Here is a 15,597-nt window from a genome sequence, read left to right as displayed (position 1 = left end):
AAGTTTCTAATCCCATCTGCTTCCAGAATGAGGCAGGATGGCAGTGAAGGAAGCTTCTGTGGCAAAGACTTGCAGAGTCTAGGATTACATTGCTAAGTCTGCAACGACTGATTAAGTATTGTTTTAATGGCAAAAATTCTACACAGTGAGCCTACATGTGCATTACAGTTTGTAGTTACGTTATTATCTGCAATAAACGGGTAAGCATTCATTAGGTTCTGTGTGGAACAAACAACTGGCAAGCTATTTCATACCTCAAAGAATTTATTGCATAAGAGAGAGGTAAACACACAGTGCAGGTGACTTTGTAGCTGGAAAATAAAATGAATACTTAACGATGCTGCTCCCTTCCAGCTGTACAGCTGCTTGATATTGAGATGTCCCAACAAATGCAGTTCTGAAAACGGATGCCAAATCCCCACGTGTCATCAAGCAGAAAAGCAAGTATAATCTTTTGATTAATAAAAAACAGATATTACTCTTCAGTACAAATTAATTTTTTAATTAAAACTGAGATGAACATAGGAGAACAAGCACCAACAGCATGCTTCTCAAGCAGTCCTGACTATAAGGGTCATAAACTAGTGTGTGCACAGACGGTTAGAGCTTGCAAGGCTCCATGGGGGGAGGTTAAAAAGAAGATAAGGAAATTAAAAATTAATAACTCCACAGTACAGTTGTTCTGAACAGACATACTGCCCAAGTCACAACTCCCACGGCAATCTCTAAGGACAATGCATTTGGCTCCATAATTATTTCTGAAGCACTTGGGAGTTCTGTAAATTATTTCATCTGTTCCAAAGCAGACAAATAGAAAAAAAGAAAGCCGGGGGAAGAAGTGACCAGACTCTTACAACAGTTCTCTCAAAAGAAAAAGTCAAATAGCTGTGTATTTTGCATACACAACACTGACACTGCTGCGAGGTACCCGTTCAAAGGCAGAATGTGTCTTTTAATAATTCAACTCCTCCTGGCAGTCAGAAAGAATAGGCTAAAAAAATCAACTCTGAAGGTGGATATTCAGTATCATTGCTAACACTGACATCCATTGCTATTGACCACTATACCCACACGTCTTACGCCAACAGGAGGCATAACATGATGCTCCTCGCAATCAGCCCCAGCTCTGTGTCCCCAGCTTCACATCCAATTCTCATGCTCCCAGCCCACAGCTTCCTGCTTCCCACGCAATACCTATGTCAAGCTGCACACAAGTTCTCAGAGATCTTTCCTAGTAAGAAACCATGTTCATTTTATATGCCTTTTTCCTTTCCAAAAGAAGCTTCTCAGCTTAGGAAAATTCAAGCAGAAAGTAGGAATCTCTTTCCAGAGCTGTATTTTCCACTTCCCTTTTGTTTTTGCAGATGCTCCCGTAAGCTACATACAGGGTCTGAGCACAGTCTTGTCAACTTCTTAACTCCCCATGGGAAATGCAGATTGTACAGGACACCTCAGTTTTACACATTGAGGCAAAAATCAGATAGCACGTTTCATAACCCTTCACACCACACATATGTTGTTACTTTAGCTTCCAGCCACTGACGTTTGATTTGGTAAGCACTTTGTATCATCAGTGGCAGACCAGTATGTTTAAAAGCTTCCAGGTTCTTCTCTTTTGATCAGTTTTTCCCTGAGGCATTTCAGATCCTATCAGCAGCTCCCAGTTTGTGCCTATTGAGCCCATCCCAGGTAAACACTTCTTCACACTGACATTTCCTTCAGTCATTCTTATTCAGGTCTCTGCCCCCTCCTCTGTTCTTCCATAGAATCAGTTAAACCTCTTTCCATTCCACACATGCCATTTTTCCTTGGCTTAAGGACAAGTAAGTTTCACAGCTTTTGAAACTGGAAGGAACCCTCATATGATCTAGCACAATAACGTTCTAATCTGGCAAATTGCACACGCCATAAAATTTCACACAGCAAAGCTTTCAGCTCTGGCAGAAGTAGGACACATTTTAGCAATTTTTAAAAGCTCCATTAATTCTAAATGTATGAATAAACCTGTTGGTGTTTGGACTTTTTCCTACTGGTATCAGGAAATTTACAGCAGATTTGCCTTCTGTTGCCTATAATCACTGTTTAAGATGCTCACGTGGGCTACAGATTACATATTGCCCGTATGGTGATATAATATACATTTGCACAGTTTCAATATTTTCTATTTCATGTATGAATCATCAGCAGTTTCTGAGCATATCGGTGAAAGTCATAAACATCAAACATCTCTCTCAAATCCATAAGCCACAAAACACCTCATTCAAATTCACAGATGAAGCCTGGGACATAACAAAGACTAAATCTCCAGACATATTTCTGAATACAAGGTCATCCCTCATCTGTTGCATTCCTCCTGCATCCATTAAAACATACCTATCAGCTGAAAATATCTTCAGCTTTACACAAGAATAAGATCAATTAAGAAGAAGATGAGCACTACCACTTATCGCTTCCTCCAAGCTCTGTTCAAAAACTGTCTATAAAGGCTTTGTCTGGTGGCAGGAAGGGAAGAAAACGACATCAACCCTTACAAGAGGGAAATCTTACAATGGCCTCCCCAGATAAAAAAGTACAAAACCAAGCACAAGGGCACTGAACGTTGCAACATGAATTTCCATACGGGCGGTAAACAAAAACAAGAAGGGTAAGCCTTCCCTGAAACGCAGCATAAAATAAACATCATAAAAATAAAACTTGTCTTAATAATCCCAGTAATTTCTTACTCCCAGCAATGAAATGTTAGTTGAACATGTATTTCAGCACAGATACACATACACACAACATCTTCAATGCATTTATTTAATTTTAAAATGAATTGTTAGTCCAGAATCCTGTAAGGTGGCATTCACTGAGCCTGTGTTACACTTCATACACGTACAACAGGATTTTCCAGTCATATTTTCAGGAAAAAAGTAAGTCCAATAAAACAACCCTACCTAAATTTCCACAGTGTCTTCAGAGGATTCCAATTATCTCACATATAATGCTCAGCCCATCGCATTCCTTTGAACGTTTCACCTAAAATCTAATTGAAGTAATTTTGGCTTATTGGAACCTGCCAAACTACCTGAGCTACCAACCACATCAAACAGGGTAGTTCCACGAAAATGACTGCCAAAGCAGCAAAGGCCATTAAAGGGCAGCAAAACACACATTTGAGCAGTATGCATACTGACTGCCTGTCTAACAAAATGACAGGTCTCTATTAAACATGGCACGATTAACTTCTTCCAATAATGGGGATGCTAAGGGCCATTATAACTGTCTTCCTACTATTATGCCTGACAATAACTTTATCTAAATCTGTCATCACGTGTTTAATTTTACATAATATTAAAAAAAAAGTTTCCACACCTATTCTTCCATCTGTTGTAAATTAACAGTAATTAATAAGACAATATTAACATGACAAGTGGATACCAAGTAGTCAGTCTCACTTTTTAAAACACTGTCATTTAGGAACTTAAATCACAGAAGACAAAGTGGTCTGTGCCATTTCCACCTGTGCCATTTCAATTCTTCTTCTTCATCTTTAGTCTGGTTTTGCTCCTGCAGAAATCTGGACTAAGATAATTCCAGCAGTTGGAAGGACTTGCAGTCAGTGCATCACAGAAGTCAAAGCAAGCTACACAAAAGTACACAGACTCATGGCAACATTCAACCAATCCTTTCAATACCTGGACCAGAATTTAATCCCAAAAAATCTCACTTTTTTTCAAAGAAAATTACACTGCAGTGCAGGAGTCTGGCACAAACCTCTCTCATCCCATGAGATGGTCAGTAAAGGTTCCTAGCACAATGACCTGCAAAACAGCACCTGAATTTACTCCCGATACAAGAATATTTTAGGTCCCTAAGAACATTGAGGACAATGTGAGGAAGGGGAAATTGCAAGGAAATGGGGAGGGTAAAATTTATCTCTCAAAATTTGTCTAAACACTGGTAGTCTGCATCCTTCTGACCTTCATTTCTAGCAGCATGCCTCCAAGGGTGAAGTTTCACCCTGCTGTAATATCTGGAAAACAACTGAGATTGACATACACACTGCTGTTGCTTTTTGTTTGTCTTCAAAAAAAGAGTGGCACTACAGCTTGAACACGTGTGTTAAGGAGAGCTGCTTTCAAACTTTTCCTGATGAGGAAATAAAAACAGGTTTCTGGCCACTGAACAACTTTACAGAGGAAGCATACATAGTTTATTTCACACTCAGCTTTAACCAAGACACAAATGTTTCCTCCTTCAGGGCAATGCTTCTTCAAAAATCTCATTTGAATTACACTTCCATTATTCTGCTGGGATCCTTCCCACCAGCAAGAATGCTCCCACCACAGAAATCATCTCTTCAGGTCACTTAGCAACATGTTCCCAGCAGTTACATAGGCCAGACATTACTCATTTGAACTTCTGAATTATAACAACAGGCGTAACAATCATGTTTGTACTATCTCTTCCTTCCCAATGACTCTTGTGTTCTCTTCTGTATATCACCCTCACCTAAAGGGTCCTTGTGGACACACTTGCAGCTCCTTCATCCACTCACTGGCACCAAGTGACACAGGCAGAGCACAGCCCCACATGAGCACACCGAGCCTTACCCAGCAAAGCCAGTTTTATCCTACCTTATGATGGCAGGATCAGCTACTCTAATGCACAAACATCAAAGGAGATAGATTATCTACTTCCAAAAAAAAAATCAGTCTTTAATTTCATTTAAGCTTGAGCAACCAAGCTAGTAACAGAACTGAGCTGAAGGTGGGCAACGGTTAAGGTAATAAACAGAAAAGCTCAGTATTTTGTGATCAGGGCATTACTGCTTGAGTTAGGATAGGAATTATGCACCGGTTTTCAACAACTGCGCCATTTGGCACCAGCCCTGACGTCAACAGGATGCTCTTGGGCAAGAGACAAGATTTCATCTTGATCTCTAAGATCTCTCTCTGTTCAGCAGAGACACACTAAGAATTACAACCACGGGGATTAGCATGGGCTCTGAAATCATTAAAGCCAATGGCAAAAAAGAATTATCTCAGAAAAGAAACTCCCATATAGCCAAGATATTAATCAAAAATAATAATTTCCTTGGTAATAAGAAACAACACAAAATGTCTGCATTGTTTCTTCCACTAAACTGACGCTAATGATAAGAAATAGTTCTGGAGTAGCAAAACACACAACAGAACACAATACAATAGAAAAAAGCACAATACAATAGAAGGAATAAATCTCTGGGTTAGCCAGGGCTGATCTAGACTAGAAAGCAGAAGAATCCTCCCCACAGTAAAAACCCAGCTGGTCCTGCACTCCTCAAAGCCCACCTTCTCCTGCAGACAACCATAAGAACTCAGAAATTCCCCTTCTGCCCCTTTTAAGGTTTCATTTTCATTTCTAGCTACAGCAGACTAAAGGTAAGCCACCACCACAAGGAGCAGCCCTGACTGCCTGACCTTCCCCTTTCCCTTCCGCAATCCCTTCAGCTCCTTCCCCCACATGCAATACTTTGATTAAAGGACACAGAAATGTGTTTATATATGTTTGGTAAGCTACGGCTTATGTCAGTTCAGTTCTCTGTACTAGTGTTCTCTGTATCAGACAAAAGCAAAGCTGACAAATGAGAAGCAAAAGGATGATTTTTCTAGCCATCAGGGAGACCGCCCGTGCAGTCCCATAACCACATCCTGCTTTAAACCCCGAACAGCAGAAGTGCAGTCATGTCAAAATTCTGTAACCCTCACCTATGTAATTTTGAATAACCCAAAACAACCGCTGCAGCTGGTTATGAACATGACTGCAAGTGCTTCAAGGAAGAACAGCATCACGCCATTCACTTCACAGCCACAAGCACACAGTGGCTTTGGAGTACAGTCACAATGGATGCAACCGTCAGCTATTAATAAAATCCAGTGGCTACAGGCAAGGTATCATTAAGAGTTCTTAAAGAATTTAAATAAGTTCCCCAATGCAGTGTAAAACTTCCAGCAACTTTTGCAAAATGAAAAAAAAAAAAAAAATCTCCTCCTCAGGAGATACGTAGTAACAAAATTAGTCTCAGATATTACCTTCACCTGAAGTTATCCTTATTGTAATCAGGTATCCTCTTATAGCACTGGTTTTAACTATGTGCTTGCACTTCTTTAACATAACAAAATGAGTACTAAAGATAATTCAGTTCATAAACTCATTTTGGTGGCTCTCATTTACTACCGGCAGAGAACAGTCCTGTGGAGGCTATTTAAGAAACTAATATTATAGGCTGAACTGTGCAGAAAAGAAATATAACATCAGATGTCCATAGCAGACACATGGTGAATTCAGAAGAATTTACAAGACTGCAACTTAAACTGTCAGCCATTGCTTGACAAAACAATTGTTATACAGCTCTGAAGTTACAGATCTGTATAAGCACGAAAACTATACTTGCAGAATCACAACATTAAGATCTTTATGGACTTTTAAAGCACATCTAAGCTTGAATTGTGATATTCCATAAATGAAAGACACAGCAATAAATATTTGATCTAGTCAAACGTTTTTAGTAACACCTCTCTGTTTTCCATTTCTACACTTCTATTATGGCCAGGATCCAAGCCAGGTTGGCAGCAGAAGGCAATCACAGCAGCCTTGGGACTGGGGGTGAAGGGAGGGACGTGGGCAGTGAATACTGAAACACTGCCAACAAGAAAGGAAGGTTTACAGCAAACAGAACACAAATGACATTCCCAAACCACATCTCTAAGAGGTGGAAAAACAAACCAAACAAAAAACTGTAAGACAAGAAAAAAGGCAGCCCACAGGATACGTTTAACAGGAGCATGAGAAACTCCCTGGCCACCCTGACGGTTGCTGAGGGAGGCAAGCAAAATCACAAAGTGAGCCAAGAGTTTGTTTTCAAGAAGCTAACAGAGTCTTGAAGCTATCTCTACATTAAACAGTGAAGAAAGTAGTTTTTGGAAAGAAATCAGTAAGCAGCTCAGGTGCTATGGCTTCATGCATCAGTGAAAGTCTCACATGTGCTAAACTTCTATCTTCTTCTAGCTTTGAATGCTTCCAAGGAGGAGGTATCCACAACCTCACTGGGCAACCTGTTCCAGCTTCTCGCCACTCTCACAGTAAAGAATTTCTTCCTAAAACCTAAATTTAGTCTAAATCGACCCTCTTCCAGTTTAAAGCCATTTCCCCTCATCCCGTCACTACACTCTGCTATAAAAAGTCCCTCCTCACCAGTAGGTCCCGTCAGGTACTGGAAGGTCTCCTGGGAGCCTTCTCTTCTCCAGGCTGAAGAGCTCCACCTCTCTCAGCCTGTCCTCATAGGGGAGGTGCTCCAACCCTCAGATCATCTTCATGGCTCTCTCACACTGGATGGTTGTGATAATACTACACATCACAGGAGCATTTTTTTGCCTTCTCAATTGACTGCTATAACAGACTGAGTATAGATTTAATACAAAATCTGAAGGTCAGACTACACAGTGCCATGGGTACCACACATCTCCGAGAGAAGTCAATCGGCAAGGATTAATTAAATACACAGAGGAAGGAAATTTTGCCAAGCACAGACATGCCACTTCTGATTCACTTCTCAGATAAGGGAAATCTTTGAAACCAATGTGAAGATTTAACAACCTGAGCAAACTAACACCATCAAACCAAACGTATTAAACTCAGGGATGATAAATCAGTGCATGCAAGCAAACTTGGCAATGTTATGTCTTCCCACATTAAAAGCCAGTACTGACTTGTGATTATTTTGTTAAATCAAGAAGTAATATGCAATACCCAGACTTTAACAGAATCTCTAGTCCGATCAGCTAAATAAAGCTGATTCTAATAAGCCATAAGATTAAACAAAAGGGAATATTAAAAATAATAGCAACTAATGAAAGAAAAATAGGCCAAATTAGTGTTTGCCATTAAACTTAAAAAATTGGGTAGATAGTTGAAAACATTGGTGTTTTTTGATACAATCTATAATCTCATGGGACATTAAAAGCAGAACTCTCAATATACACATAAAGCATTCCAGTGCTTGCAGTGCTTCCATTTTTTAAGGAAATTAAAAATTACCATCATCACACCCACTTGACTATAGTAAATGTAAGCCTGACTTCTAATCCCAGTAAGACAATAGACTATAATAAAGAATAAGATTATTAATCAATTGGATGAATAAAGCCTGCAAGGGAAAAGCAAGCACAGCTCCTGTGAAGGAACAGCTTGCTCAAGTTTCATGAGGACATCCATGCACAGATGAGTACATAATTGTGCAAATGCTGGTAGCCAGGTATAGGACACAAAGGGGAAAATCTTAACAGTCAGTTTCCAGAAGAAAGAGAAGTTACAAGAGTTTCCAGGCATCACTGGCAACTAGCTTTACTCAACATCTCTATCAGTGTCCAACAGAACAGAAATCCCAGTGAAATCCCAGTGGGTTTTTTTAGATGAAACTGAGCTTTCTTTACATAACTCCGTGTATATAAATCTGTACTGAGCAGTAATGTCACAGAATCCACCTTAGAGAGACATGGAAGTAGCCATACAGAAAATCTTGGATTAACAGGAGAGAATGAATCTTTTCTGTTGCTTTCCTCAGCAAGATGTTGGAAAAAAGATGCTGGCCAACCAAACCTTTCCAGACTTCTATAATGGCACAAAATGGCATATCTGCAGCAAGGCATCACCCCATCATGCCACAGATATCCTTTGGCAAAAAGCTATGGCCATGCAACACTATGTCATTTGTTCTCCTAGGACCCATCCTGGATGAACATGCCCTGCTCAGCACCTCAGCTATAAGGACCAAGACAAGCCCACAAAGCATGTCAGGGAAGTAACACAAGTCTGTGACCCTGTGTCCAGGGCAGACCATGCTGCCTCCCCCCACACACTGCAGAAATTAGACACTGCATATCAGTATCAATCTTCAGCACTTCACACAGCCAAAAGGTGCAATGCTGTATATATAATTTATATTTAACAGTACACATAATAATAATACAAACTGGGACAGAACTGTTTTCTTCAGAGCATCTGGTATGATGTTATGCTTTGGTTCTAGGAGAAAAACAATACTGGTAACACACTGATGTTTATAATTGTTGCTAAGCAGAGCTCATTAGAGCCATGGCCAATCTCAGCGAATGGCCCAAGGATCTGGGAGGGAAAAGAATTAGAACAGTTGACTTAAACTGGTTATCCCATACCATATGAGATCACCTGGAAGGAGTTTTGAAGGGGTGGGAGTTCACTTTGCTCTCTTCTACTGCTCAGGGGGTCAGCTGGGCATCAGTTGGGGGTGGTAAGCAATTACTTGTGCACAATTTGTTAAATACATTTATATACATATACATTTATATATATACACACACATATATTTATTTATATATATATACACACATATTTACATAAAATGTTATATAAATGTAACATTTTAAATATTTATTTTATTATTTTAAAGTGTTTTAAAATATTTTAATATATTTTATATCTATATCTATCTATCTATATACATATAAATGAAGCATCATAACTATTATCTTTTTCCTTCTCTCTACCTTAGTAGATGGTTTTGTCTCAACCCAGGAGTTCTACTTTGGCTTTTTTTGGTTATTCTCTTCCCAGTCCTACTAGGAAGGGCAGGGAATGAGTGAATGCTCAGCCACCTTCCAAGTTAAACCACAACAGAGACAGAAATCAGCATAGAATTACTCTTCATAGTATAAGGATTGTATTGTATGAGATCAATAAATGCTAAATCATTTTTAAGAGAAAAAAAAAAAGTTGTTGGTTTGTGTTTTTTTTCCAAATCGTGTTCCTGTACTGCCACCTAGAGATCAGAATAAAAAGTGTAAGTTGTACCCAAGGTGAGCTATCTGCAAGGAGCGTAGAATGGCCTGGGTTGAAAAGGACCACAACCATCATCTAGTTTCAACCCCCCTGCTACATGCAGGATCACCAACCAGCAGACCAGGCTGCCCAGAGCCACATCCAGCCTGGCCTTGAAATCCTCCAGAGATGGGGCATCCACAGCCTCCTTGGGCAACCTGTTCCAGTGTATCATCACACTGTGTGTGGAAAAACTTCCTCCTAATAGCTAACCTAAACCTCCCCTGTATCAGTTTAAAACCATTCCCCCTTGTCCTATCACTATCCACCCTCATAAACAGCCGTTCCCCCTCTTGTTTATATGTTCTCTTCAAGTACTGGAAGGCTGCAATGAGGTCTCCCTGGAGCCTTCTCTTCTACTAGCTAAGCAAACCCAGTTCCCTCAACCTTTCCTCACAGGAAAGGAGCAGTTAACTGCTTTTCTCATATCTACCTTTCGTAAGATCTCACTGCTTGTTCAATGCAAACCAGACCCATGAAGCACTTCAATTCTACTTCACAGTTCAGCAGGTACCATCGTTTCTCTGACTTACATATATTTAAAAAAAAAAATTAAAAGGACCACCTATGTGTGGATATATGTATCAGTAACTGAGTAACTTGCTATTGCCTGGACAAACAGGAAGAAAGTCAGCTTGCACAGTTACGACCCACAGACTCTTTCCAGCCACTACACACTTTGAGTGGATGCAAGAAGAGTAAGAAAATACTTTTTACTATTATTAACTTTTAGCTAACCTCTTAATTTGAACTGATACCACTCTTTCATAAATAAATATATACATATATATATATATATATATATATATATTTTTTTTTTTAAAGACAAACGTGTAATGGCACAGCCGCCCACTGTACCTCAGCCGGCGCAACGACCGCTCCTCCCCACAGCCCTGAAAGCACGTGCCGGGCGTCACCGAAACACTGGCTGCACTTTCGTATTCTTAATGCACTGAGCTCAGATGCGAGCGTGCCCGGGAGCACGCGAGCAAGCGATTCTCTGGGAGAAGGGGGCTCTCATCGTTATCGCTTTAAATTGCAGCTGGGATGCACTGTAAGGACGGGAAGCGAGGTTCTGGGAATGCGTAAGCACGACGAGAACCAAACAGTTGTTAAAACGAAAAGATTACTGAGGTTAAATTCCTTCTTTTCTTTCCAAAAGCCTCCTCTGACCTTAGGTAAAGACCTGCGGGAACGGCACTTACGCACACCCGCCCCGCGCCCCCGCCCACGTGCCCCCACCGTAGGCGGTACCGGCGCACGCGACACGCACGCACGCGACTCCTCCGTCCCGCCTCCATAAGGCGGGACCGCACACGATGGCGGTGTCGCGTTCTCGTGCCTGTTCGTACCTCTGGAAGCATTGCTCGCACACGCCGCCCAGCTGCTCCTTGGTCACCACGTAGGCGAAGGGCTCGGCTCGGTAAAGCAGCTCTCCGGGCCGCACCCGCCGGCGGGAGCGGAGTCCGCTGCCCTTGCCCGGGCTGAGGAAGCGCTCCAGCGCAGCCAGCTCCATGCTGCCGCAGCGCCGCTACCGAGAGGAGGGGGAAATCCTGCCCCCACCACGTGACCCGGCGCTGCCGCCGCCATTTTAACTGAGGGCAGGGGCGCCCCCTGGCTGCTTCCTCGTCGGGCTGCTGATGTTGGCAGCGCGCGGTTCTGAGGAGCTCTCGGGGACAGCGGGCAGCGCTTTCTCTTGGTCGATGTAGCTTTCAGTACATTGCGCAGGTGAAATGCGCCGAATGCAGAGGCTTCACCTGCTCTTCCTCGTTGTGCCTATAGAGGGAGTGAGTGCTTCTGTTTTGGAAACGAGCATCTCGCCAAAGAACTGAGAAATAGGCCTAGCAGTTCTGCTTTTCAATTCTAAAATGTACTCTTTTGTTCTCAGTAACAGTTGTTTTATTCTGCAGATGTTTTAATTCAAGCTACAGCAGGGTGCTCAAAGGTGATATGCATACACAAAACACTGCTACTGTGAAGAACCACAGTAGAGTAAACCACAGGATTGCCACAGAAAAACCTCTCTCTTTAGACTAATTCGCTTAGGTGCTGCAGTGGTGTAATTCATTACCAAAAGAACTGACAGCAAACTGTGATGTACTGAATGGGAATTACTACTGTACCTTTTAGTTTCCCAAGCAAAGCTGGAAAGAAAAAAAATACTTCTCAACAATTATTACAATATTAAGTCATCACCTCTGCTTGTATGCATTACTCCTTCCTCTATTTCAAGTTCTATGTTCCCTTGTATATGCTGTTTTATGGAGTTTCTAAACAGGTATTACCCAAACCCATAGCAAACAATAACAGTAGTAACAGAGGTGAATTTCTACCTCTTGGATGGATAAACTTAAGAGATGAATGGTCAAAGTAAAAAATGAACTTCAAGTCTTACAAACTGAGGAAGCACTCAGGAAAGAGCTAATTTGAATATACAAGATGTATTTTCCATTATTTCCCTGTTTTCCAATTCAGGTTTTCTCACTCAAACATCCTGTAATACAACACAGCTACTGTAGCAGAAACCCAGGGATGAGTAACTGAAGAACAGGACTCTCATTAGTTTGGCACAAGCCATACACTAAAATAAACTACAGCAGCCAAAGAACTCCTTTGATCTGCATTTCAATTGATAGGACAATGAGAGAATAGTAACTGACATTTTGTAGTATGGGTAAGTTCTGAAACACAGCATGAATTATTTTACTGATGTAGTGATGGATACATCAACATCTGTAGGAATAGGCTGAAAAGCTGTTTTTGGATATCTGTATCTACAGTTTACGCATAGGTTACCTGTGCAGGGCCACTCAACGCTCTTAGAAGAACTGACTGTTCAACTTGGATGCTTCTGGAAATGACAGTGAATATTTTCTAAAATGCATAATGATACTGTGGCTATAAATGGTAATTTAGCACTTGACTATATTTAATTGAATTAATCCCTGTTATTATTATAGCTTTTTCTTTTTTTTTTTTTTCCCCGCAGGACTAAGTCATCCAACTGAGCTAGACAGGTCAGACATCCCAACAGCTGTATGAAATGCATGACACATTCTGCACAGTTGCTGCTGCCAAGGCACGTACTGGAGACACTGCTGTGGGACATACCACTGAATTGTGGCTGATGCTTCTGAATGAGTCATACTTCCTTAGCACCTGTAGATGAGACTTTGTACTAGAAGTTCGTTATTGCCTCTCAAGACAGTATATTTGATAACATGAATTTACAAGAAGAATTGCAGTAATGAAGTGATATAAGCAGCATTCAAAATCCATATCAACTGGAAAGGAAAACTGGATTTTCTTTGAGCCAAATAATAAAGTATTAAGTTATAACAATACAGAAATTGTTATCCCTAAAGGTATGGAGTAAATATCAGATTAGTTGAAAGCCTGTAAGCACAGACAGGTCTCTTATGAACACAAGAATCTCCTGCTGATGTCTCTTCTCTGTTTAATGCTGTCAAACTAGTTAAAAATTTATTCTGAAGTGTAATATTAAAAAAAAAAAAAAACCCTCATTGCAAAAGCACTTTAAGCACAAATTCATAATAAATTCTACTTACAGGCAGATTGATTATCTGTTAATTCTCTACTATGAACTTCACAATGTTGCTACTTTTATTTGAACATTCCCTGCCTCAAACGTATTCACTTCCCTCAGATGAAATAAGCTTCTGAAGCTCATCTCCATATAATTTCCTAGCAAAAAGACAAAAGTTATAAGTGTACTTTATATGAAAAATATTACACAGCATAGTTACACAAAAAAAACCCTGTAATCTCCCATTTTTACAGAGAAGAATGAGTTAAACGGTCCTTAAAAATGTTTTGTCCTGCAATTTGTGGCAGGAATCATGGAATATTATTAGTAAAGTCTTCCAAAAACCCTACATGCAGCATGGCAAGCCTTTGAAACCTGATCTTTGTAATTTAAGCTGTTCTAGTACAAATGGCTGAATATTCCTGATCTGATTTATGGGTCACTTGTTGGAGACCTACACAAAATCAAGCAAAATCACTGCCAAGTCAAACTGGCTGATGGCTTCCTCTTATCTTCAGAGTGTGATTCTGCAGCAGAAAAGTCAGTCTTTGCATGTGTCAGCAACACTGCAGCTGAAAACAGGGAAACGCTAGTGCTAATGGTGACATCAGATGTTTGCCATCACTATAATAATGCCCAGTAAACGAAGACCAAGACAATACATTTCTGCAGGACTGTTACCAGGAGCAGCCATCCTGGGAAGATAACTTCCAACATTCAAGTTTATGAATCATTCCAAACACTGCACAGAAGTTTTAAGTAAGCAGATAATGCTGAAGGTCTTCTTAGTGCTTTATCACTGAGACTGAGTGTTAAAGTCTTGATTACTTTGGCTGTTCCATTTGCTGTATTTCAGCTACTCCTAATTTCACCTAGCTTTCCTATGGCTGCTGTACCCTGTGATCTATCAGCTGAGGATAGCGTGCGTGTATTTTTATCAATGACCTGACCTGTAAAACAGCAAACAAGGAAAGATGCAATAGCTATTGAACCAGGATACAACACGAGTGAATAAGCACCCCCCTCTGACTTGCTGTCCTTCTCGGACAAGTCACTTGTTATTCCCATTCTCTCATTATTTCTTTCAGAAGAAAGGGACAGCTTTGTTAATTAAAGGCTTGCAAAACTTAAAAGGAGTTTTCAGTCTACAGCCCCATAGAGTGTGTTTAGAGTGCCAGAATAATTAATTCAGCATCCTTCTCAGGAAACTTCAGGTTCTTCCTATCACATGTACACTTCTTAAATTACATCAGCAACCTATTTCTGGAATGTTGATGCTTTCTATCACTATAGTCATTATCACCTGTAAGTCTAAGCTGTAATTAGAATATCCAGTGCTGAACTAGCCTAGTAGCTAGTATATACACATTCCACCTTACCGACTCCTTATCACATCACCTTCTGTGTTAACCAGAACAAGGTCAGAAACCCTTCTCCTCGATCAGAAGTGAGCTACTGTCAAATCCAACTTGACTGATCTCTTAAGTCCAAATGTCAGCATTTGTCATTAACTGGGTGGCATTAGAACTAAGCTTCTTTCTGAATTTGTGTGCACTGAGATTTTAATATAGCTAAGTACTAAAACTTTAAGCGATTACAATTCTGAGATTTTCTCTACTGGTAGGTGGGCAGCACAAGTGGGGGTCGGTAGGAAGGACTTACTGCCCTTGAAGTTACAATCAGTACAAAAACAGATACATTGATGCCTTACTGCGGTATGCCAAAAGCCTCCTGTCTCCTCCTCTAATAACTGGTAGTTGAAGAGCAGGGGCAATACTTAAATGGTTGCACTTGATAGATGTCTCATGTTTTAGAAGTTCAAGAATTAAATCAGTCAACAACAAAAAATAATAAAGAAAATTCACACAACACAGGAAATAACTGACTTTCAATTACATACTGTACGTATGTTGTAACCATCGACTCAAAGATCACAAATTCAGAGACAGCAAGATGTAGGAAGAAATAAATCTTCCCCAAAAGCTAACAGTTAACTACTGTGACTTTTAAATCTATTATTTTGTATTTATATAAATTGTGTCGTAACACAAAACTATATAAAACAGAACAGAATTGTGCAACATCTCCCAATGTTAGTGCAAATTTCAAAATACTTTTTATTAGTCATGTATCAGGCATGTGAACTCACAAAGTAAAGCACTTTCAGAGAT

At 40.3% G+C, this 15,597-nt stretch overlaps 1 protein-coding gene across 1 annotated transcript in view; it reads right to left on the bottom strand.

Moving 5' to 3' along the window:
• SMYD3 (SET and MYND domain containing 3) overlaps positions 1-11,395 on the bottom strand; it is a gene marked incomplete at both ends in the record, with an annotated part of 358,948 nt that extends 347,553 nt beyond the window's left edge. Inside the window, one exon of the mRNA XM_079550900.1 lies at positions 11,232-11,395. Coding sequence (XP_079407026.1) covers positions 11,232-11,395 — 164 coding nt within the window. The remainder of the gene's footprint in view (positions 1-11,231) is intronic.
• Between the last annotated feature and the right edge of the window lie 4,202 nt (positions 11,396-15,597).

Source organism: Tetrao urogallus (assembly GCF_951394365.1).
Source record: "Tetrao urogallus genome assembly, chromosome: 2".
Taxonomy (NCBI): domain Eukaryota; kingdom Metazoa; phylum Chordata; class Aves; order Galliformes; family Phasianidae; genus Tetrao; species Tetrao urogallus.
Note: the sequence above shows the minus strand (reverse complement) of the source record. Positions and strands in the feature narration are given on the sequence as shown.